Source organism: Dicentrarchus labrax, unplaced genomic scaffold (genome assembly GCF_905237075.1).
Source record: "Dicentrarchus labrax unplaced genomic scaffold, dlabrax2021, whole genome shotgun sequence".
Classification (NCBI taxonomy): domain Eukaryota; kingdom Metazoa; phylum Chordata; class Actinopteri; family Moronidae; genus Dicentrarchus; species Dicentrarchus labrax.
The window spans coordinates 28,219,287-28,244,526 of NW_026136719.1; the positions used below are offsets into that span (position 1 = coordinate 28,219,287).

At 40.6% G+C, this 25,240-nt stretch overlaps 1 protein-coding gene across 3 annotated transcripts in view; it reads right to left on the reverse strand.

Moving 5' to 3' along the window:
• Positions 1-25,240, reverse strand: part of ntrk3b (neurotrophic tyrosine kinase, receptor, type 3b) — a 173,967-nt gene that overhangs the window by 53,018 nt on the left and 95,709 nt on the right. Inside the window, exons 9-11 of one of the 3 annotated variants that reach the window (XM_051379932.1) lie at positions 24,863-24,877; positions 21,478-21,530; positions 19,590-19,683 (exon numbers count right to left, since the gene is read on the reverse strand). In XM_051379932.1, the coding sequence (XP_051235892.1) occupies positions 19,590-19,683; positions 21,478-21,530; positions 24,863-24,877 (162 nt within the window). Of the gene's footprint in view, positions 1-19,580; positions 19,684-21,477; positions 21,531-24,862; positions 24,878-25,240 lie in introns of all 3 variants that reach the window. The other 2 variants (XM_051379930.1, XM_051379933.1) reach the window with 2 other exon arrangements.

A 25,240-nucleotide genomic window follows, 5' to 3' on the forward strand; every position in this document is an offset into this window, starting at 1 on the left:
TGGCAATAAAGTGAATGAGCTGGCTGTAAATGGGCTTAGAAGCTGAGGATGCTGAGGCAGGGGACTGTCAAATGATGCTCATCACACTGAGAAAACAGTGTTCCCATGTTGTAAGAGCAAAATGGCTGTCCAACATCGAAGTCTGGAGAAACACACAGACAAACAGCAGAAAGCAGCAGCTTATACAGTGAATGGACATTGTCTGTTGATGGCCAATAGGGTCGATAGCTGTGTTTGTGAGTGCTATGAAAGGAAGGCTATATTATTAACGCTCTGTGTCACAATGTCCTAGAAGAAAGAGCAATCTCCCAGCAGGAGCTATGAAATGACACCCTCTCCTGACGACTAAATCGGAGAAAATACAGAGCTGGAGTGTTTTCGTGAAATGGAGGATAGGCCCAGTGTAAGCGGCTCCATGAGGGACAGGCAAAAGGAGAGATTTTTATTTTCCAGCTCCAGGTAACATTATTTCAAAGAGCAGAATTGGGGCGTCTCATTACACAAAATACATTTCACGCAAATCCCTTCCTTTACATAAAACCCTCAAGTTTTTTCTCCCTCTTCTTTTCCTTACTCTGTCCTTTCAGAAATATGTCTATCTCTCTCTCTTTCTCTGCTTCCTTTCCAGTGCCCAGCTGTTTTGTGTCCCGCTGGGCATTCGCTACGGGACGATTTCCACACCGATCTGAGCGCCATTTAAATAAACATCAACAGAAGATGTCAGAGGGAGACTGTGAATAACACCAGAGGCTTATCCACTTCCACAGCTTTAAAGAGGAAAGAGGAGCCATCCAGTTCCTTCATTTCTTTCTTTCTGTATGCCGTTTGAATAACCAGAATCCAGCCATCACTGCTTTGGCTGCGTCCACGTTATATAAGCCAGAAAGGCCAGACTTCAGATCCCAGCAGGGCTGGCTCTCTGCTCGTCTGGAAGGGTTTCTTATAATATAGACATTTTTTTAAATGTTCACTCGCAGGCTCAGGGCCATGCTTGACTCTTGCTTAATTGTAATTGCAAAAGAAGTGAGCAAGGTGTGAATATGTGCATTTAAATGTAGTAAGTGTGAGGATACTTCAGTATATACACAATGCTATATATCTGTCTTCGTCCTTGTGTCTGACAATAAAGATTTAGATTTTGCAAATTTGTGAAAAAGGCAGCTTCCATCGAAAGCATCCAGAGTTGCCTATGGCTCTACTTTGAAACAGTGCAGAAAAAAACAGCAATGACTACTTAGCACCAAAAACAGGAGACAAGAAAAGAAAAAGCTGCAGCACGGCGACTTTAAAAGAATATATTAATAAAGATAAAATTATTTCTCTCACACAAAAATAATCTTATGACCCTTCTTATGCTGCAATTTCAGGACCTCCACACAGCCCGAGCTTACTGCATCAGCTCTTCTTCATAGATCCCCACCACTCTCTCTTCTTTTGTATTTGCATTGCTAAGCTGTTGGCAGCGCTTGTCATTTTGTTTCATAAGTGATAGCAATTACTATTCCAGCGCCAGGGATCAAAGAGACACCAAAAGGAGGTTTTCAGACAGGAGAAAACACCAAACAGAGCTTCCCCTCTTCTGTTTACACTGATAGAGGCTGAGGCCTAGGAGGCAGAGTTGTGACTGACAGAATGGGAATACACCTCCTGTTTTTAATCCCAGAGAAGGGGGGATGAAGTGAATGAGGATAGGAAAGGAGAGCAAAGGAAAGGTTTCTACAAAGGGCAAACTGTACCATTAATCAGGAGGCTCCCTCCTGCTTACAATGGATTAGTCACATTACTGATTCTTTTTCAGGTCTGGGAAAGCTGGAAGCATTGAACCGAGAAACAATTAGACTAATCATAATGAGACAGCGGGGCCTTGACTTCAAATAACGAGCCTCTTTGAGACATAATCTTCGCTAAAACACAAATAGGCCTGTCCACCTTTTCTATATGTTCCCACTCACCAGGAGTTTTGTAGATATCTTGATTTATGGAATAAAGAGAGGGGAAACTGGGAAGCGTGAATGAAAGGTTGTTTGTTCAAGTAGAGATTGGAAACTTAGAGAAGAGGAAGGTAATATTTGGATGGAGAAAATAAAGTGATTCATTCTCCTTTTTACTGCTAAGGGACGATGAGTGAGGCAGTTACAGTACCACGTTGTTGTTTTAAGTGCCTACAGAAAGATTGTAGTTATACTGATCAACTCTCAGTGTGGATTTGTGTGCATATGAATTGTTTTTTTTTAATAATAAAGATCACCCAATAATAATAATCCTTATCCACAATGTTCAAAAATTTAACAATTCCGTGTCCCCCAGTAGAATTAAGTAAAACTAAACCTCTTTGTGAGGCTGTATTTGGACACAGCAATGCTTTGAGCTAAATGCTAACATGTTTAAGTTTTGCAGGTCTAATGTTAACCATGTTCTCCATCTTAGTTTAGCGCGTTAGAAGGCTATTTACCAATCAGTAACACATGGTGCAGCTGAAGGGAAAATCATTAGTTTTGTTTTGAATATCTGTGTTAATGGCAGTCCATGAAGAGTTCAGTAGTAGAAAACATCAAATGCTAACCTCATACAGGCTAGGTGCTAAGCTGGTAGACGGACTGAGACTCTAGAGATGGATCTGCTCACTGTGACGATGAACAACAAATAGTCATCTCTAGAGCCATGCTGCTTTGATAAACAGCAAGGCACATTGCTAAGCTAATTAGAGAGACGATTAAATCGCATAAAAATAAATTCTTCACAAAGTGCCTTTAACAGTTTGTTTAACTTGCTATTTACTTCAGTTCATGACCTCCTGCTAGAGACTTTAAATATGTCTAATGGTCAAACAGTGGACCTTCAAGCAAAACAATTCTGATTTTCCGTTTCCATGCTATTACTTGATTAATTAAAAGAAGGAACCTGCAGGCAAACGATAAAAAAAGCACATTTTCACACCATAAATCATCACACTAGGCTCAGAACCCGCTAAGGCTTGCTGTGGTTTCTTAATCTAACATTTCAGCTGATAAGCTCCTGTGTATGGTGAAGATTTTCAACCGCTTAACCACATGTGACACCAAAAACAATTTGAAGTGATGTCGCATCTCAGTTAGCTGCGATAGTGATGCCCTTTTCTGGTCCACAAAGCCCTTTAATTTGAGCTGACAAGACAGGTGTATAATTTCCAAAAAGCCTACCTTGAGCTGTTTGCAATGCTGAGGATGTAGCAAAATAGTCATATTCAACTGTTGGGAGTGCCAGTGACTCACTAAATAAGGGCATCAGCTAATAGCCTTAAATGTAAATTAAAATGTTGTTGCCCTGGTCACGATACTTGTACTTGTAGTGTGGGATTAATCTGCAACATGGTGACAAGCCCAGTGCAACAATGCGCATGGCCTCCCCTCTCCTCCCAGGACAATTCTCCCTGACACCCAGAGGACAGCTTCCTGGCCCTCCTCCTCTCACTGTAATGGAGGTCGGATGCTGCTTTTCCGCGTTTCTGCCCACATTAGCATCTCTAGTTAATTGGCACCATTTGCTCAATGGCATCGGTTGAGTTTTTAAATTACTTTTACAATTGTCACTAATTATCAAGCTCGATGAGTGGAATTGGCGCGATTGGTCCCCAGTGGAGCAGAAACATAACAGGCGGAGGAAGGATTAAGACTCTGGGGGCAACAAGGGGAGCTGGCTAGCTGAGAAATACAGTAGCGCTATATGCTAATCAACAGAGGATTACATACAGATGGTGCTACTGTAGCACTGCCTCTCCCTGCTGCATGCTTGATGAACTACTGATGCACTTTGACTGCATCCTCAAGAGAGATAGTTTAAATTCAAGTTTGACATTTCCCTGAATAACCTCCCTTAGTGAAAGTTGCTACACCGGTCATGCTCTCTGTTCATGCACGGCACATATGCAGTTTACAGATATAGTCACCACTTGGGCAGAAAAAACAACTGCTGCTAGAAAATTTGCTAATTAATGTGACGTTGCTATGTCCGGCTGCTTTTTTAAGTTTCCAGCTTTTCAAAACAAGCACCTTTAAAAGGTGTCTTAAATATTCACTTGATGGCTACATATAAAATTGTGTTTAAAGACTGAGGCTAATGTTGCATGTACCAGGTACAAAGTCAGCATCCTCTCCAGCTGATTCATATAAGACATGGAAATAAACAGCATTGGTCCTGTATTGCAGTGTAAAGCATGTAGTCCCAGTGAAATAAGTATCGTAAGGCCTCGACCACACTAACATGTAGCACCCACCTGGGTGATGTATGGCAACCATTTTGCACTCACCACACATAAGCTTGAGATGGAGAGGGAGGGGAACATTGAGCCAGTTACACAGGGGATGATTAGGTGGCCAGATGGAGAGAGCCTTTATCTTGGGTAATGTTGGTGGCAATTTGTTTAATAAAGCATACAAAGTATGATCTTGTCTTTCTGTAAGGTTTTAGTCAAGTCATCCATGAATGGTCTCAACGCAACCGTCACACACTCTCGTATGTGAAAGTCCAAAGAGCCCCGATTGGCAGAAGCAGTATGGTTTTATCCCTGTTGGAGCACACAGTTACACATTCCTGAGTTGTGGGACAGTAAACAGACAGATAGTGTGGTGAGATGATCATGTCCTTGGCTTCTTACTGAAGTTTCAACATCCCACTGTGTACTGGGACATAGAGTGTAGTTAGAAACAGGGCTAAAGGTTGTATGCATATAATGGCCTCTTCAACAGTTGCATATGGTTTTACAATGACAAGGTCAAAGGTTGTATAGGTTCTTTAAATTGCCATTACAATTGTTTACTTCCCAGAATCCATTAAACCAGGAAAACTCTGATATAGTACTGTAGCATCCAGTCAACTGGGTTACTATATGTACTTTATGTAGTAAACTAGCCAGACACGCTAATGTCTGTAGCTTGCTATATGTTAGAGCAGACAAACACAGTGTAATCCATTCCTTCAACTTTTGTTCTTGTATTTTTTGGAGAAAAACACCCTCCAAACTCTTTGTATTTGCAGTATGACTCTTACTACAGCCCCATGCACTCTGCACATTGCTTCACAAGCTGAGTAATTCAAAGCTTGACAGGCCTGCTGCGGCTAATTATGGTTGCTAAGCCACCATATGATTGGGCAATCACTGTTCAGGGGTGGGGGTTAGCAAATGGTCAGGATGTTTTGGTTTGATACGTCTCATGCTGACCTATGAGCAAGTGCTTCTCCCCACCCAGAGTGACACAGTGACAAAGTCCAGCAGCAAAAATCAACAGCAGAGTTGTAGCTGCGCTGTGTGCCTGCTGCTTATCTCCAACAGATGACAGACATGCCCAGTGCAGGGAACATTCAGTTCAAAGAAGTCTAATAAGTGAGGATGGAGCAGTTATCTGAGAGACTGTTTTGTCTGTCTTGTCAGTATGAGCTAGACAGTCCAGCCTTCTGAAAGGCCAGACAATTTGCGCTCCAAATGTCATGTTGCGAGAAGGCAAACATGGCCTGGTGGAAGAAGGCCAGGGAGAGACAAAAGCTCAGGTTAAAGACGTGCCAGGCCTTATCATACAATTATTCTGCCAAAAATCTACTGAGAGTACAAACAATATATTAGCTGCTACACTTAGTCCTACTGGAATATGCAAAAGATAAATAGTCATCCCCTGCAAAGCATTAATCATTGATTAAAAAAAAATCAGTTTTTCTTGTTTTGCATTTTTTGTCTTCGGGGTGTGGAGGAAATTGGATTTTGCCCTCTGGCACAGCGGCAGGATCAGATTGTGGGCTGCAGTAGCGTGGATCTTATCTTAGCTGCAGCATTGGTCCAAAACATATTGCTGCCCCTCTCTCAGTGGAAATAGGCTTCAACTGTGTTTTACTGTTGACAGAGCACACAGACAGACAAACACACACACATACCAACTATATCCTGTCTCTCTCCCTCTATTTCTCTCTCTGTGTGCGCACATACTGTACCTATCCACATTCAATTGTGTGCACATATGTGAGTGAGTGAGTGTGTGTGTGTATGTGTGTGTGTGTGTGTGTGTGTGTGTACAGGATGGGAGGGGTTGATATATAAATCTAAGTGATGCCAGATCTCACATGACCCAGAAAGTGCCTATTGCCGTGGTCGCCATGAAGACGCTCTTAAATCAGAGCTCGGTCCCTGGAAGAGGTATTAAATCAAGTGTTACCCCACACACACACACACACACACACACACACACACACTCACACACACTCACACACACATTAATGCACCACAATGCATCTCCAGACCCTATACATATGTAACAATCTCTAGACATGGTGTGAATAAAAGTGTAGTTTTGCACATCTTGCATATGTTATGATGCAATTCTTCTGCCTCTTGTGTAATCCACATCGTTGTGTTCTAATAAAATGTTTGATTCTGTGTGTTTATCTCAGCTTCAGTTTAACTTACTCACTTACCTACGTATATTAATTTGATGTTGTAATAATTATAATGTTGTTGGCCGTTTGAACCTCTGGGCGACCTCACATCTGTCAGGACCGGAGAGATTTGTTGCAGAGACCCTCTGCTGCCTCTGGGTAAAAAGGAATTGAACCTACTACAGCAAAATATTCAATCCCAACAGTCACAGAGGAGAGTCAGCAGAGTAGCCAGTTCACCCATTAGCTAAAACACAGCTGAGCCAGCCTGTCAGAGCTCCCTTAACGCCTCCTCCTGCTCTCTTCATTTTCTCTCCTCCGTCGTTCTCCCTCTCCTTTCCTACCTCACATCTCCTCCTCTCTCTTTCCTCTCCATGCGTAAAGAACATGCTGTGTTCGTCAGACTCCGTTGTGCTGTAGTGCTGTAGCACCGTTAGCCTGTTAGCCTGTTTGTTTAGCTCATCATCACCACGCTCCCCTGGGCTACATGGAGTTTATCTCCCTGCCAGTTAGCTGCCATGAAGCCCAAACACAGAAATAAAGGCACTGTGCCAAGCAGCTGAAACGCAGCTGAAACGCAGCTACAATACGAAATTACAGCACCTTTTTTTTTTTTTTTTTTTCAGAAGGCTTTCAAAAGCACTGTAATAGAAAGACAGATACTCCTCTGGGAATGCTTTGTTATTAAAGAATGACTGCTGAACAGCCATGACTTTAGCGGTTCCTATAACAGAAAGGTCAGGGTTCCGGTTCTATTTTGATGAAGAATGGATGACGTACAATGAGGTGCAAACTACTGGCAAACACGTTGGTTTTTCTTTTTTGTCAGATTTTGGTGACCAGAGGCAAAAGCAAACTCTTGGTGCAGAAGGAATATACATGCTAGATTAATGGGACTACAGGACATATCCCAAGATGGATAAAGATCAGAACACATCTGAAGACGCCTTCTGCAGTCCAGATGAAAAGTACAGAAGATGTGTACCCATTTTTAAACCAAACAGAAAATAAGAATACACCAGTAAGCAGTCGTGAATTATATTCCATGTAAGAATGAACTACTACTACAGTGTTAGCTTTGTTGTGTCCTGTTTTGGCATCTGATAAGTCTTTAAATGCATTGATCTGTAAGTCAAACTGATCACACAACATTCTCTACCTTAAACATCATGCCCACCCCCAATGCAACCCGCTCAGCTATTTCAACACAGGGTTGACTCACTGAAACGATATATACGGCTCCCTGTAGTAGTTTTCTCATGTTCCTCTCCACACACCAGTCAGAGGTCAGGGTTAGCAACAGTGACAGTATGAGCTGTATGACCTGAGAATGCTTTCAGCTTCCTCCTTAAGAACCTTTCAGCAGGGAAACGCAAGGTAGACCTTCTCAACATTGTGAACTGGATGACAGACAGTGCAGTTAGATAAAAATGGTGCTACTGAGCTAGCAAGATGAACAAGCTGCAAAGTGTGAGACATTAGGCCACATATAAAGACATGAAGTGACAATCTGCCAGGAGAGAGAGAGCGATTGTTGAAGCACAAGAAGCAACATCCTGATGCCATCTGGCTGCATCGTTTAGCTGCTGTTCCTGAGCATCTCCGCTCTTAATGCACATTTGAACTCAAGACACTCCTGGACTCATTACCGAGTGTTAAGGTGTCACAGACGAAGAGGATAAAAAATGTAGTGACCCAAAAGACTGTGACCTGTAAAACTGACATAATCTGCTGCCTTTGAGGAGCCAGTAATGACCTCTCATCGCAGTGTGACACACTCTCCATCTTCATTTCACACCCTCTTGGAGCAGCACAGATGGCCTTGGCATTTTCTTAACAGCCTCTGAAGTCTTTCGTAAGCCAGGCTGCAAATCTTGTGCATCTCCTGCTACTGCTCACTGGCAAAATATTGGAAAACGCAAGGAGATGATTGGAAGGTGACTTGTTCACCACACAGTCTTTGAAGGCAACAGCTGTACGCCCCTCGACCAACTCCATCCGAAGCTTTGTGTTAGCTTGCTCTGCCCCCCGCCCCTCCTTACAACTACTTTGCATTATAGTGTACTAACAATGCTTTTCCACGGGTTAATACACAGGTTAATGAGGAAGGACAAGGCCACTGTAAAATGCTACTAAACCAGCCATGCAGGATAATTCGTCTTGCCTCAGAAGTGTCAGCTACTGCAGCTCCCTGCTCTTTAATTCATTCAAATGAATTTTGTTTTAATTGTTTTATCCTCGGTGCTCACTAACTCCATTAGTGTGGAAAGAGAGAAGGAGATGAAATGATAGAGAGACATATGGAAGGAAAGGTACAGGGAGAGAGAAAGTCACACCACAATAGAGGAGAGCAGAGAGACACAGAGGCAGTGAGATGCAGAAAGCGATTCATGTGTGTGTGCTCTCTGTGTGTGTTCTTCTATGAATAATTAATCCCCTAGTTGTGATTACACAACAATTACTCTCTAGAGTTAAAACTTTAACCATCCCTATGAAAGATAGAGGCTTGTTCTCTATCTATAACACAGAGGCTGCGGTCTGCCGGTCCCAGAGGTGTGTTAATGCAAACTAGGGAGAGGCTGATGGGAACATGAGCTGATGGGAATATATGGAGATGGGAAGTGCGACTGATGGAAGGACAGCTCCATATTTAACAGAAGGAAGGCAGTCTGATCATGATGAATTGAGGCTTACTGGGCTGCAGGATGAGATCTAAAGAGCTGCTTACTGTAGCTAGACATGCTCTATACAATTAATCTATAACTGCAGTTCATGCCCAATAATATTTTAGAATTTTCCCAACTTTATTTTTCTTAAAATAAAGCAAAACTTTCAACAAAAGAGGGATTTTTTCCTACTCAGTCTTCTTGGGAACCACTGCTGTAGTAGATTTTCATTATGAGCTCAAAAAATATGGTTAATTTTAAGTATTAGAACAGCTAATATTATTTAATATAGAGTTATGACTGTTGTATATACAGTATAGTGTATACAGAGAAATCCTAATTATACAGTATACTGTCACTGCTTCATATAAAGATGAATTGTGTAACTATTAGAAGTGCACTGTCTGCTATATGTACATATAGTAGAATACTTTTAATAGTATCATTATTATTATACAATAGTCTGTGTATGTAAACTAACAACACATTACAGTACAGTGTACCTATATGGCACACAACTACTGTTCCTATAAATGCATAGTGGAATACTTTTGATTCTATAATACTGTTTAGTACAATATTATCATACAATACAATATAGTCATTTGTAAATATAAGGACATTATAATGAGATATATATATATATATATATAAGAAATTATAGTACATAGGGTAATAGAATAGTGTCGCTTTTGACAATAACATGTTTATGCACATGTATAATAATATAACAATAATTAAACATAGTGTAGTACTGTTGTTACTATTAAACCGATAGTATACTGTTCATTTATATGCATATAATATAATTCAGTTATTCACAGCAATATATAAAGCATATAGTAGAATCTTCTCACTGTTTAATACATAATGAATCGTCACTATATCAAAACTGTCATTATTATAGTTATGGTACTATTTAATATTACCATCCTTAGACAGGGATTCTTCTACACTTTTATAATACAAATATAATTTCATTATATATATATATATATATATATATATATATATATATATATATATATATATATATATATATATATACCATTAAAGAGTACTGCCCCTATTAAAGCTGTGATTTAATATCATGATACTATTTAATGTAGTAAATGTGATCACTGTTATATTTATATAGAGAATCCTGTCATTATTAAACATACTGTCATCACTGATTTAGCAAAGACATTAATTGCAGTGCAGTAGCTTGTACTTTGTATCTGTCAGTATAAAAGAATCACAATCCTCTCCAGCGTAGGAGTGAGCATGCGGCACCCTACATTTGGCTGTTACATAATATGAGCTGTTTGCTGGGCCGGTGGCTAAAATTCACACTGAATTAACTAGTGGTAAGAGTGGGGGCTAAAAACCTTCACAGCATGCTCCTTCTTTTCTGTCTTGAAAAAAAGATTAGACAGGAATATCATCTCAGACCCTGAAAATCACCTTCCCACCTCTCAGTGGAGGCTCTCTCGTGTGGTATAATAAGCAAAGCATCACCCTCTACAAGTACAAAATCCCAACTGGAGTCATGCCAAAGGTTTCTGGAGGGGAACAAAGGGCTGAAATGTTGAGCTGCACAAGCCGGAGGTTTATGACTGAGCTACACCTCTTCACTCAGCCTGTTTCTAGGGCTAGTTTTACAGTGTGGGCTACTGTCTCTCAGTCACTTAGCTGGTAGCTCAGTTGTTGCTCATAGCCTGCAGCAGTTGAGGAAGCTAAGTTTCTCTAGTTCTCCAATTTTAACCAGGCTTTCATATATCTTTTTTTTTTTTTTTTAGCCACCTGGTACAACATTGCTTTGCACTGGTAACAACAAGGGCAGCACTTTAAAACACCTCTTGCTGACAATTTGTGACCAACAGGGAACAGTCAGTCCTGTATTACAAAGTGTGAAGAGTGCTGTCCAAGCTGAGTTCACAGTACTCCAAGAGGCCTGTCTGCTGAGACGCAGTCCCTTAATGTTCATTAACTTGGAAGAAATTCATCTGCACTATACCACATGAGTCTATTTCAAGGCCCCATGTAAATTGCAGAAAATATGAGTGTAATAATCATTAGCAAAGTCCTCCAGGATAGGGAATACACAGTATGGTTGGGAGGTTGAATGAAAGTTCAAGGCAGAAATAAATGTGTTTATGATTACTTATGGAGCGGACAGAGATTATCTCAATAAACCAGTATTTAATATTTTATATAGTATTATATTTATACTGCATGAATGCACATCTGTCCAATATGTGCCAATCATGTGATCTGCATGGTGAAGCAGTATCTCAGTGGTTAGAGAGATGTTTCAGCTCCAGTCACAGAGATATAGGCAGGAAGTTAATCATACAAATGTCCCCCTTGTTAGCCCACTGTCACTGTGAATTTAAGCAAAACCCAGGTCTTCAAAATATTATTGCCAACAGTAAACGGCTGACAAAAGACTGTGGGTGTGCTGTGCAGGATAAATATTAAGAAATGTGGTGCTACCATGAGCTAAATAAAAGATTCAAAGAGTGTGAGAAATTTAAAATGGTTAAGCATTGTGCTCACTTCAATATACTTGATTAGACTGGCATCAGAACAAAAGCACTGAGATGTTTACATTCTCAACAACGTCTATTATCTACTCCATTCAAGATAAAGCACAGAGTGATCAAAATGGAGCAGCAGTTGAAGAGTTTTCCAGATCAATACTAATTGAAACATGGAAATGTAGAAGTTGTCCCTGATGCGTTTTCATGGACCCATTGTTTTCAGGTTGCACTGAAGACAATTCTTAAATGGTTTTAGAGCCTAAACTACATTTGTATTCACTATAAAACAAAACGCTTGTGTCTCTCACAAGCTAGTTCTTGTGACGTTCCATTGCTGAAAAAAAGGAGCAAACACAGTATTTTCTGAACAATTCCCCCTGGGGACGGAGCCAAATTACTGCAGCAGTTCAGAAAGCCTGTGGTAGACAAGAGAGCTTCTTCCTCTGCTCCTACATCTGTATTCTGCCATACCCTGAAATTTTAAAGATGCTATATTAAGCTATTATTAAACTCCAAAGACCAAGGACAACTTTCTGAACTATTGATAGCAAAGACTTAAAAGGGGAAGAAGCTTCCAAACACCCAGTCAAAGTGCATTCAACAAGACCACTCTACAAGCCTGGCCTTTCACTGAGAGTTACTTTACAATGTGTGGCACAGCAGAGCGGTGTACAGCTCTGCAGAAAGACACCAAGAGGACAGAAGGCACTTAGCTATTAGCAGTCTTGTGCTGACAGTCCGAAGTCCAAAATAAAATAAAATAAAAAATAGAAATCCTGTTTGTACCAAGAACACCATGTCCACAGCAACAACCCCAGGCCACCCTGCACTCTATATCCATCCAGGGACAGACAAGACCACAGCCAAACTCCCTGGGAAGGCTCTCATGCAACTTTTAAGTGAGATAAATAAGTAAACAACCCTTTTTTGTATTTTCATTTTTCCATGCAAGGTGCAAAAAGAACTAAGGGAAGACACGTGAGATCATGCTGTGGCTGAGAGGCTGCAGGCAGCATCCAAATCCATTTAGGGTTCACTAAAAGCGCTGGCGGTCGGTGGTATCAGCAGAGGAGATAGCCTTAGAAAAACACAATTTGACGACAGAGATGATGGAAGGTGGACGTTATTTCCTAAAAACTGCCTTCTTTTCTGGGAAGAGATAAGACAAGGAACTCAAAAATAAGCACTTGTTCCCGTTGCTGTTTTCTTGGAAGCCCCCATCTGTCGCCTGCGTTCAGAAGAATGAATTACAGACAATTAAGATGGCTGGTGCTGTAGCAACTGTGCAAAGGGTAAACACCATTTGTGCAGGAAAGACAAGAGGTTTGTGATGTGTATCTCTGTGCCTCTGCTGATGACGCACACTACCTTTTACATGTGCCCTCATGTTTTAAATAAAGAAAGCTAAATGAAGATGGAAAATGTTGATAAAAAAAAGTTTTTGTGAAAAACAGCAAAGTAAAAACTTTTAAAAATGTTTATTTTCAACAATTATGGATCAGTCTCATACACCGTAGCTCAAAACGGGCCTGAAATGTCCTTAAGACACCTGTCTAGAAAGAAGGAAGCCAAACATTTAGTTTCATCCATTTCAAAGTCTCCATCTGCAAACAACTAGTGAGAGTGTCAGTGTGTTAGCACTTCTCTGCACTTGGTGGATTTACACTTTCAATTAAGTTCTTTGTTGGGTTTTTTTTGGTTTTTCTAACCAATAACCTGATTGTTTTTTAAATATTTTGTAAACTGATCATTTTTATCATTACCACCACATCCAGTGTCTTCCACTATGGCATTGCATTTCCATCACACCCACATTTATGCATATACAAACTTATAACACATTTGCCGATGTGGAAAATAAATCTTAAAATAAGTGTATAATGTATAAATCTGAATGGTGGACTTTTATAATTAATATAATTGGTCATAAATTTACATCATTTACTTTAAATATGATCAGATTCTTATTATTACAATTAGGCAGAATTTTAATGTTGCAGCTGGTCATTTTAACTGCTAACTAAGTAACTAACTGAATTAACTAGTAACTATACTGTCAGATAAATGTAGGGAGTAAAAAGTACAGTATTTTCCTGTGGAATAGCAGTAGCATAAAATGGAAATACTTAAGTAAAGTACAAGTACCTGGAGATAGTACTATACTTGAGTAAAGGTACCGTAACAGGTCCAAATGTAGGAAGGCATGTGATCACATTTAACTAAAAGATTATTTGTAGAAAACTTGCTTGACATTTGAATAGACACACAGCAAGAGTTTCTGTCTGTCTGTCTGCCCATCTGTCTGTTAACGGACATGTCTCACTGCTTGGCGCCAGATCTCACTCCGGCCACTGGAGGCCAAGCGAAGCACTGATGCAGTAAATGCTGCAGTGTGTGTGTGTGTGTGTGTGTGTGTGTGTGTGTGTGTGTGTGTGGGCTGATCATCCCCAGGCCTGGTTCAGGTAATGTAGCGGAGAGGAGGGTAAGCCGCCCTGACACACACGCCTGCATCACAGAGGCTAGCAGGCTGCCGCGGGGCACGGTTTGTATGTGTGTGTGTGTGTGTGTGTGTGTGTGTGTGTGTGTGTGTGTGTTTAGGTGTGTGTGTCAGTGTCTATCAGGGAGTTGGTGGGCATCTCTGTGATTTAACTACATGTCTATCGCTACAGTACATCTAAAGACCTGAAAACTGTCAATGTGGATTAAATCAAAATTCTAATGAGAGTAAATGTCTTAAAAATGTCACAGGTTCAGTTCTCAGCATGCTCTGCTGATCACTGAGAAAGAGGCCAGTGTGTGCACTCTGAGCAACAGTGTAAATAAATGGCTAGATAGATTAATTTGATTAAATGTGAACAGTGTCTGCTCACCGTGACTTGAAGGTAACCTCCTGCCTGGTCCTTCTAACTCGGCTTCATCTGACCCTGACTTCTTGGTGTCTCAGCATTTATGAGTCAGTCATTTGCTTTGGTCAGCATTTTCAGTCTCATAGTATTAACAGGTTTAAAGACAGAGGGCCAAATTTCTCTCAAATGCATTCTGCACCTACAGACTTGTAAGTGCTTTATCCAACCGCCACACTGGCCTGAAAGTGCAGTTTGTCTGTCATATGAGGCCGGAGTGTTAACACTGTAATCACGCATTTAACTTTGGGAAATAGGCTTATTTGCTTCCTTGCCAAAAGTTAGGTGAGAAGATTGATACCAGACTTATGACTGTACAGCAAGCTACAGCCAGCAGGCGGTTAGTTTAACATGAAGACTGGAAACAGGAGGAAACAGCTAGCCTGGCTCTGTCTGAATGTCACAATTCCCATCTACCAGCACCTCTAAAGCACACTAATAAACAAGTTATATCATGTTTATTTAATTGGTACAGAAACCCAAGATAGAAAGAGACAATTTGTGATTTTATGGATGGTTATGTGTTGGATTGTCTTTGCCGGGTGAAGTGACTTGTGAGTTTTGTGATCACTACAAGCAGAGACTCCAGGAAGTAGAGCGATTTATAGCCTTTATGTTCTATGAAATCCAAAGTATGTTTGAACATTTGAAGTGTCTGAACTGTTCTTTCTTTTCACGCTATGTAACGTTGAAATAGTGATGTCAGGTTTGGTTAGAACAGAGCTATGGAATATTAAATCATCTATCTTTGCTCACTAAATTATTATTGGGTATTTTGTTGGTAACGGCCATGAGAGGCAAGATATTATCGGTTATCGTATCAGCTCAAGAATAATCCTATCCGGAATGTAACATGCAGTTTTTTTCTAGCAGCAGGTTAACTTAAAGCCCCCAGATAGAACTTTAATTTTTTTGTTGATTCTGGGAAATCAGACAAAATTTGACTCAGCAGGCATTAAGATATAATATACAGGCTATACAGGCGCTTATGTAGGTCATATAGAGGAATCAGTATAAATTTGAGACTGGTTTAAAGGTCCTTGGAGTATGTTTTAGGTTAGCATAATGACAGAAACAGACGGTTTTAAACTGGCAAGGGTCAGTTTTAAGAGGTACTGTACTTTCAAAAGGGAGCCATACAGCTTTGATCAAAAAAACACATCTAGACTAGATACATGAAACTAAAAATATCCTGAACTAAAAAGAATATAAAAATACATCAAGTTTCACTTCATGTTCAGAAAAACATCCATCTTTGAACTAGTGATTAATAACCAGTGTCTTGACTTCCTCAAATTAATGTCACTCAATGCTGTTTCTTCCATCAGTTGTCACTTCCTCCTGACGCATTACCTCTGCCTTTATTTGTTCACTGTATATTTTCAGTCTAAACTCCGCTGTGAAATGATGCCAAAATTAGCGCTTGTATCATCTGCTCCTTATATAAACACACAGCAGCTGCCAACTACTATTGTGGATGAGCCCCAGAAATACCCAAAATGTAGCACAAGCCCTTTTGGGCCCCTCAGAATTAGTTCAATATGGTTTTATTTCCAAAATGTATATCCGGGTAAGTTACTTCATTCTTACGATGACAACATTTTTTGACAGAGAATGTCAGACGATAATCAGAATACAGCCAGGAACCAGGAAGTTTCAGTTTCTTTATTTTTTGGTATTTTATTATCTTAATAAAATTGTCATACTATTAAATATTAGATGTGTTAATTACTCCTTGTCCCCTAAAAATCACTTTAGTCCTGGGTAAGTTTGTACATTTTTCTGTTGCTGTCAGTCACAGTTTAAAAACTGCACCCACTCTGAAAATAGATGATGCAGCCAATAGGTGCTAGCACAAAATGTAGGGAAACGTCTGGCCAGGAAGATAGGGAAAGTGACAAAATGATATACATTTTGTTATATATTGGTTGCACTTACAGCAGCAGGGATGGGGCAATTTGCTATCAGAACATAAGAAAAGATGATAGGGAAGCATAATACTTATTACTGACATGCTGAGTGTCTTTTTCTAAAGAAGCATTATTGATTCCCTGCTGACAAAAAAGTATACGAAAGACACTTCAAAACCCACTGGTGTGAATCACAATGTGAAAGATGAGCCCACTGCTTAGACTGCAAGATGTTTTAGCTGGGAGGTAAGTTGACAACATATTGATCAGAGCAACAGGTTATCTACAGTGCATTTTCATGCGCACATACACATACACACGCACACATGCACAACACATGCAGGCAGGCAAAGTATGTTTCATAAAACCACAATTACAACCACATAAACTGAGCTAGAGTATATCAGTCAGCGCTGTAAATGCTAGGCAGTCAGTGGACGGACCTGGCGGTGGGCTAGCAAATCAATTGATTGTAGCTCACACCCTCATGCACACAAACACACACACACACACACACACTCCAGCCACATAAAAGAAAGAAAAAATAAAAACTGAGTTTTTATTGGATGCCCAGAAACGGTCGGTGATCAAACTCCAACAGCCAAAAGAGCCACAGTGATTTAGTGGAGCGAAAATCCATTATGGCTCCATCCAAAGGTAATGACTTCTTCAGGCCTTCCAGCTGATTCTCCAGAACAAGAGTGGGAGGGAATAACACACACACACACACACACACACACACACACACACACACACACACACACACACACACACACACACCTTGGACAAATCAGGCCTTTGTACTGAACAGCGTGAGGTCCTGAAAGAGTCCACAGTGACATCACCTCTCTTTAAGTCTCTTATACCTTCAATCACTCACAGTGACAGTGAAGACAGCAGCATTTCTATTTAAACTGAACTGGTACCACCTGATAGAAAATGAGAGGAGGAACCACGGTGGCGTTAATATTGATGCCTTTTATTTGTTAATCATTACATAGAGACATAAGGCTAAGCATAATGGCAACAATAAGTTAAACAGGGCAGTGCATTTTCATTATGCAAAATGCTGCAGTACATACTCCACATAACACTGACTTAAATGTAAAAACTGGAAGAAAAGGCTAAAATTATCAGCAGCAGTATGGCTCAACCTGGTGATTTGCTCAACTTTCAATATGCTTCTTTTCCTGCACTATTACAGTAATTTATAGAACAATTTGTTACCTTGAACAAGTCTGCTATGCTAAAATTACAAATCTGAGCCGAGACAAATGTATAAGAAATGCTTTCCAGTCTCTTGACAGAAAAGTGGGCAAAGCGGGAAATCTTAACATATTGTATGAAGCAGTGAGTAAGGTATGAAGCAGTGAGCAAGGTAGCCCTGCAATGCCCTACAATGTCCAAAAGGGCTCTGGACCTTGCCATCAAGGAGATAAATTACGCTCTTCATCGCTCCTGCTTGGAGAGTACTGAAACTGCATTTGAAGCACCCTTTTGCAAAGAGTTGAAATAACTCCCACAGTAACACTGAGTGCTCTGAGCATTAAAACATGCGAAGCTCTCGATGCTGCCAGCAATATTTATTTGATGGCAAGCGTAAAAATAAGGTAGTGCGAGTTTAACGTGGTTTTTACATGGTCGTTGGTGGATATTATAAATATCAAACTCTGTATAGGTGTTTCAGATAAAAATGAAAGTTACTGCACGGTAGATGCATCATTAACAAGCAGCTGTGGCAGCCATTAAATCTTATATCTTATATACAAACAAAGGGTCAAACTGCCTTCATGGAGTCCAGGATGTACTGCATGAGATGTCTCATTTGCAACACCTTGCTATTACTATTATTTATTTTTTATATATATATAGAGAATTTGTACCGTTTTCTGTGTAGTTATTTAGCACAGCTTAAATTCATCTGACTTGACTTGACATTACAAACACGCCTGTAAAGCCTCATTAACAGTAGGACTCATCCTTTATTAGAGCCAGCTTTAGGTCAATGCAATAATTGCCACCCCCTAAATAATTACTGCGGAGAGTTCTTTACAGAGGTAAGTAACAAACTCTAATCCTGTAAAGTATCTAATTAAGGGATGGCAGCGGCTAATGCTACTTTGCACCATGCTTTCGGTTTGAAATGAAGAACATGAATGTCTGGAGGTGGCGGCTTGCGGCGTAATGTTATTAGAACATATTTTGATTAAAGAGGAAAAAGGAACAAATGCTAGAAACCGACAGAAACGAACAGACTGGATTTTAAAAAAACAATAAGGAAGAAGAAATGTATATGGAGTGGTAGTTCATAACCTTGAATTCAATGCAGCTTATCGAAAAAAAAGGGACACAGGGACGTGTATTTTGTGAATGATACCCAAGCTGCAGCGCAAAACACCAAACACAAGCAGCCTGCCAACTGATAAGAGCTATAGTTGGGTGGGCAAGCACTTGAACCTGAACCACAGGACCTGAGCTGCTAACATGCTCTTGCCTCTGCTCTGCTCTCTGTTCCTAGATCAGCGCTACAACTGCTTTTGCCTCTTCTTTGATGCCAACGCCAGAGATAAGCAAAACCTGGAGCTGACACAAAATGAAAGCTCAGCATGCACAAAAGCCATATTAATCCTATTGAATTCCTCAGTATGATCGACAGCACCGAGTCCACTAATTAATTCAGGATCCCTTCTGTGATCGCTCCCAATAGCACACACAGTGAATCTATGTGGTGTATGTACAGCGCATAGACCTTGTTTGCATGCCCACTGTCCTTTAGTATTGATGTAGTTGTCTATATTACTGCACGTGTGTGGGTGACTGTAAATGCATGGCCTTCAGGAGGACTCAATTAGCACACAGCAACAAAGCTCTAGCACCCTGCAACAGTCACTAAGACCACTCATTGTCCATTCAAAAGGGAAAAAAGCTTAATTTTTCCAACCGAGTCCTCTTGGGGATGTGACTTAAGTGTAGTAGCGGTCCTGTAAACATGCAGTAAAAAGTAGGACTTCTACAGTAGCTACATTTGTACATTTTCTCGTGAACAAAGGTTTTGACGAGAAGATTAGCTGGGGGAATAGATTCTGCACAATGATGCAACGAGCAGAAAGGCGTAAAACACAGTTAACTGTGCGTATGCCTTTCTGCCTGTCTGCCTGTCTATTTGTGTAGACTTACCTTTCATACCAAATTTGGAGCGCCGGCCGTATTTGTTGATGAGAACAAAAAGGACGAGGAGGAGGACGCAAGCGAAGCCCGCCAAACCCACAGCGATGGAAACCTGAGAGAAATAAAGTGCTGTGTCAGACTCAGGCGGCGATCAGAGCACTGTGTGCATGATAATCCTTTCCATATCTGATCACCTTAGATAGTGCAAATCGCAGTTTAATCCACTAGATTGTGACTACTGCTTTCTCATAGATTACAGCAGTCTGGAGAAAAGTTAGACACCTGTCTTGGCTGTGATGTATTCCAGTTGACAGAATGTAATTTAAATATGATCCTCATCCACTTACACTCTCAGTGCAGTTTCCAAACTGCACTGAGAGTGTAAGCCACAAGCCTGGCTCATCAAAATTATCACTATCACAGCCAGTTATTACTGATTAAATTCTGGATAAGAATAAGTACTATAAATAATGGAAATAATAAAATATAGCTTTTTTCAGTACAGTTTACTTGTTATCATCAAACTTCAAATCAAACTTCAACTTCAACTTCAAATCAAAAAGGAAATAAAGTAACAAATTAAGATAAAAGCGCCATAGACATTTTGACATGTCATAGCAGGAAAAGCTTTGGTTACATACCTAACAATGTAAGCTGGCTAACAAGCTTACTACCAACAGCAGTCACAAAACCTTACTTCCAAGGCTAAGGAGCATTTCATTATCTTTAATTGTGTGTAGGGTCATAGCTGACGTTAAAAAACAAAGCCCTGTTTACAACTTAAAAATGTGTATTATTTTCCCTTCTGTGTGGAAGCTGGTCCTGGTCCTTCTAAGTTTAGGATATCATTAGTTGCTTTGTGCTGCTCTTTATTGGATTTAGGAAGGTTAAACTCCAGCAACCAGAGTGACTTCTCCAGAGATACGTCTAACAAACACATCGATGGTTAGTAGTCATCCTAAAAGCATTTTATAGTAAATTTAAATGGAAAAACTACAACCCTGTCTCTTTATTTATGTGCCCACATGGACCATCAGCTGATAAGGATGCTGACTAGCCTAGCAGCTTTACATAGCCTCTGTCTTTTATTACAACGTCCTATAGCCTTCAAGCACATATTTACCTCTTTTTACAGGATTAAACAAGCAAGCTGAAAACATTAAAAAGTCAGCCACAAGCAGAAGTTTCAACCAATTCATGGAGCTACTGTTGGGTTGATTAGTTAGTTAGCCACAGCTCACAAAGTCTGCACACAAGAGTTGTCATTTTAGCTGGAAAAACTGACGGTGGCGGGATAAAAATGGGACCGCTTGGATTGGCCATAGCAGGAAGAGTTCAGGTGTAATTAATAACACAAAGAATTACTCACTTCCATTTAGGTAATCCAGTAAGCCATGCCAGTGACCCCAGCATGCACATAAGGGAACTGGAACCTTCACACTTCAATGACTGCAGCCATTATTAATGTTATGAATTGTGCTACACCTGTGCTGGCTGCTATGACATGTCAAAAGGTCTGCCATTAAACATGGCCGTGTTAGCATCTCTTTCTGTCTACTGAACTAAAGTGGAGTAACTCACCAGCATTGGTTTCAAAAGACTATACAGAGTCCCCATATTACATAACATTTAAAAACAGCAGCACACACTGCAGGATAGCGTTACCATCATCAACATCATTAGTGTCCAAACATACAACTTTGAAAAATGACTCTAACAGGGTTTTGCTGTAAACACTTTGTGCCTCGGCGCTGCATGTCAACACACAGTACAAACTCCTACAAGGGTCCTTTGACAAATAAGAAGCAGTTTAGATTTGTGCTGAAACACACAGCAGCTCTCAGTTGAGTCCGAGGGCAACATCTTAGGCAGCTGTGTCATAAACATCATTAAGGAGAAACCTCACCCCAAACGTATCTTCTTCTGGTCGGCCTGCACCATCTGACGGCGATGAAGGAACTGCAACACAAAAACACAAAACAGGCTTCAGATTGAGATGGAACCTTTAATGGTTATGGTTAAATCCCACGCTTATTTACAGTAAATATCTAAACAAAGCCAAATGGTTTTGTTAATATTTTGTGATAGATCCCATTGCTAGTTGAAAATACTATTTTATGCTTTCCGGGTTCATGTGCCTCTTGAGAGCTCCTTGTGCATTGTATAAAGTATTGAATAAATGTTAAATCTCTTGACATGGACTAAAACTGCCTTCCTTGGATTGATGTAAACAAGGAGAACCTTGCCTTGCCCCTGTTTTGTGCCATTAAAGGTTGAGACAATGTGAGACTATGTTGATGAACAATGCATTTTTATGTCTAGAGGCTAATAAAAGGCTTTCAGTAGCACGGCAATGAATGCACACACAAGTCGGTCACCTGTCACAAGGCTGATAACAAAGCCTGAAACTTGTTTTTAGCCAAACCCAAAGAGAAAAGACACTGTGGAATTTTCCTAATAATTGCACAAATGCATGCTTGTGCCTATACATACAGCACAGTACACAAAGGCACAGACAAAATAAAACAAGCTGCTTTAGAATTATGCACAAATAGACAAGCAGAAAAAAAGGTCAGACAGCCTAGAGCACCAAATGTTAAATTAGAAAAAAAAAAAAAATCTGTGGAAAAACAACCAAGAACCAACTCAACTTGACATCTTTATGTAAGAAAATCGAACCCAAATTTTCAGACAGATCTGAAGTGTGTGGACTCAAGCGGCAGAGCTCTACAGTCTACAGCACTCATATTAATGTCTCAAAATTATCCTGAAATCCATTTCTTGATGTTACATGTCACACCTTTACAAACAGGAGTTTTGGCAGACAGCTGAGGTCTGGGGAGGGTTAGGGGAAGAGGACAGAGACAGAGCCATGAAACGAAATGAGCTGGTGTCAGGGAAACTCCAGTCTGAGGCCTCCAGCCAGGACATCAGAGAGTAATTGTGGGCAAATTAATGGCCACATGGTAGACTGGCTGCCACTGGCTTAGACACACACAGTACACTAAAGTGCATTGCTCTGTGTGTGTGTGTGTGTGTGTGTGTGTGTGTGTGTGTGTGTGTGTGCTTGCGTGTCCTAACTACCATCCCTCTGTCCCTCCTACCCAGCCTTCATCCCTCTCTCCTCTCCTCCCTCTGCCCTCCTCTCTCCTCAGCAGTATCAGTCAGCCTGTCACTCTTCCTTCTACGCCTGAACTCCCTCACACACCGCCGCTGCTATAATGTTTCACACTCTCATCACCCAAACACCTCTCCCTCACCTGCCTCACTCCCAGGAGCTGTGTAAGTGTGCGTGTATGTGTGGCAACATGAAGTCGTTGCCTGCCTAATGCTGCTCGCCGCACAGTCAGCGTCCATCCGTCTACGTTCCTGGCCATGCTGCGGCTTTATAATCCATGGCTGATTAGAAAGAATGGCCTCATATGGAGATGGAAGAAGACTCTGATGAAGGTCAGAGATCAGACCAGCTTACTTTGTTTAAGCCGTCAACTGTGAGGCTGCCACAACAGCCTGAGGCCAAACCACACATCACACACAGGAGATTTACGAAGCGTCGGGAGAGCGGGCCAAAGCATCGCTACGGCAATACGACTGCACTCACCGCTTCACAACACGCTAACGGGGTGAGAAACTAGCTTGTTTACATTGTGGCTGGTTAGTTAGGGGTTAGGCAAGAGGTGATATGCACACTGAGTTGCTGATACAATTCCCTGGGGTGGAAAAAAAAAAGAAAAACAGTAGAGAGAATAACTATTTCTCCACACATTGAAGGTGTATACATGGAGCTATAATTAAAGCAATATTCCATATGTAACAGTTTGAAGGCAGGTCCTTTTTTAACCTTCAAAACAGAAGAAGTGAAGCATAAGGAATTTATTAAAGAGTGTGTTTAATCCACACTGCTCTAACATAAGCTGAAATCGATAGCATATCAGGCTAACTAGGTGTAGTAGTAGTCCAGCAGTACTTCCAATGCCATAGAGAATTTCACACTACATTATCTCGTGGGGTCAGGTTACATATAAATAAAAGCCCTGTTCATAAGTAGCACATGCACCCTGCAGTATGTTCTTCCCATATGGGAGCTGGTCCTGGAAGCTACTATATCAGTTTAGGATAACGTTAGCAGCTCTGTCTTTCTCTTTATTAGATTTGGGGAATTTTCACTCTAGCAACCCCAGCCACCCCCAACACACTCTTTGACAATAAAAACAATAAAGCCTGAATCAAACCTTGGTGTTTCTTGTCCAAGCATGTAACCTCAGCAGCCAAACAGGGTTATATTAGAATGGAATAACAGTCGGATCCTACATTTTGCCTACCATTGCACATACTATCATACTTGCATGATCGCACAGTGTCATGTTTGTAGGCATCTACAGCATATTTAAGATTAATTCAACCAACTAATATAATATTATTTATGGTTATGTGCTATAAAGAGCAGTCTGCATTATGTGCCTCTGTCTGAAATATAAGACCCATTGCATCAAAAATGAGTAAGAACTAAATGGCTAAATCTGCAATCGTTATCAACAGCTGTAGTAACAAAGGAGAGCATCACTTAGCGAATGCTTGACCAAAGCCCAGATGCTCAAGTAGAGCTGCTTATACCAACCAGCAGAAGTACACTGAGGCTGTACAGGACACCTCTCTGTGAGAGTGTATGGAAATGTATGACGGTAAAGAAGGGCATCACTGAAGCATCGTCTGAAGCATCAAATCTTCAAAAATTAAAAAATAAAGCCGAGAAGTGCCTGCTTTAGAGAACTAAAACTAGCATGGACAGTAACATGACACCAGGATGTACGAGGAATAAAACATGATACAGTGTAACATGGTATAGTGACTCAGCATTAATTCCAACAACCTGAAAAAAAGCAAGTTTTTTAATCCGGTTTAAATCTCGACTGGCTGTGCTGATCCAAGCAGGCAAAGTGAATGAGAAATGCTAACCCCTCTGTCTCTCAACAACCATTGAGATGCCCTTGAGCAGAGCATATAACAGGAACGTAGCATTCAGTGATGTTTTAATAATAATGCTATCAGGGTCCAGAAAATTGAGCAGCAATGCTAAGAGATGTTTATGAACTGCAACACAAAGTGACCAAATTTCTCCATGGTTAAGGAAGTGTCTGTGTGTGTGTGTGTGTGTGTGTGTGTGTGTGTGTGTGTGTGTGTGTGTGTGTGCGCGCGCACGCACAATGACGTCAAACAAACAAATAGTAAAATAGAAAATAATAAATAAAAATAAAAATAGCAGGGTTAAATTGGAAAATAGAAACACTCACCTAGTTCCACTAGGTCTGCAAAAGAGAAGACAGAGAAAGTCACGCTATGTCAATAAATTGACACAAGGTATTAACCTTGGAATATTGACCATGGGGAGAAATTTGCCAGTCTTTGTGGGTTTATTCCCCCCTCCCTGTGAACTCGGGATGAACTGCAAGCGAACAATCTACCTGACTGAACTGTGGATGAACCCTGGCTGTGATCCAGCCAGCAGGGATCAACTGCCCAACTTGCACCCTGTGAAGGGAGATGTTTAATAAAAGCTAAAAGCTCCCAATAGTAGCTCAACCTAGAACGGAAGCTGTAATTTATACAACAGGTAGTTTAAACAAGAAATTAGAACTAGACGAAGAGTTGCTCCAATCATTCCCAAAAAG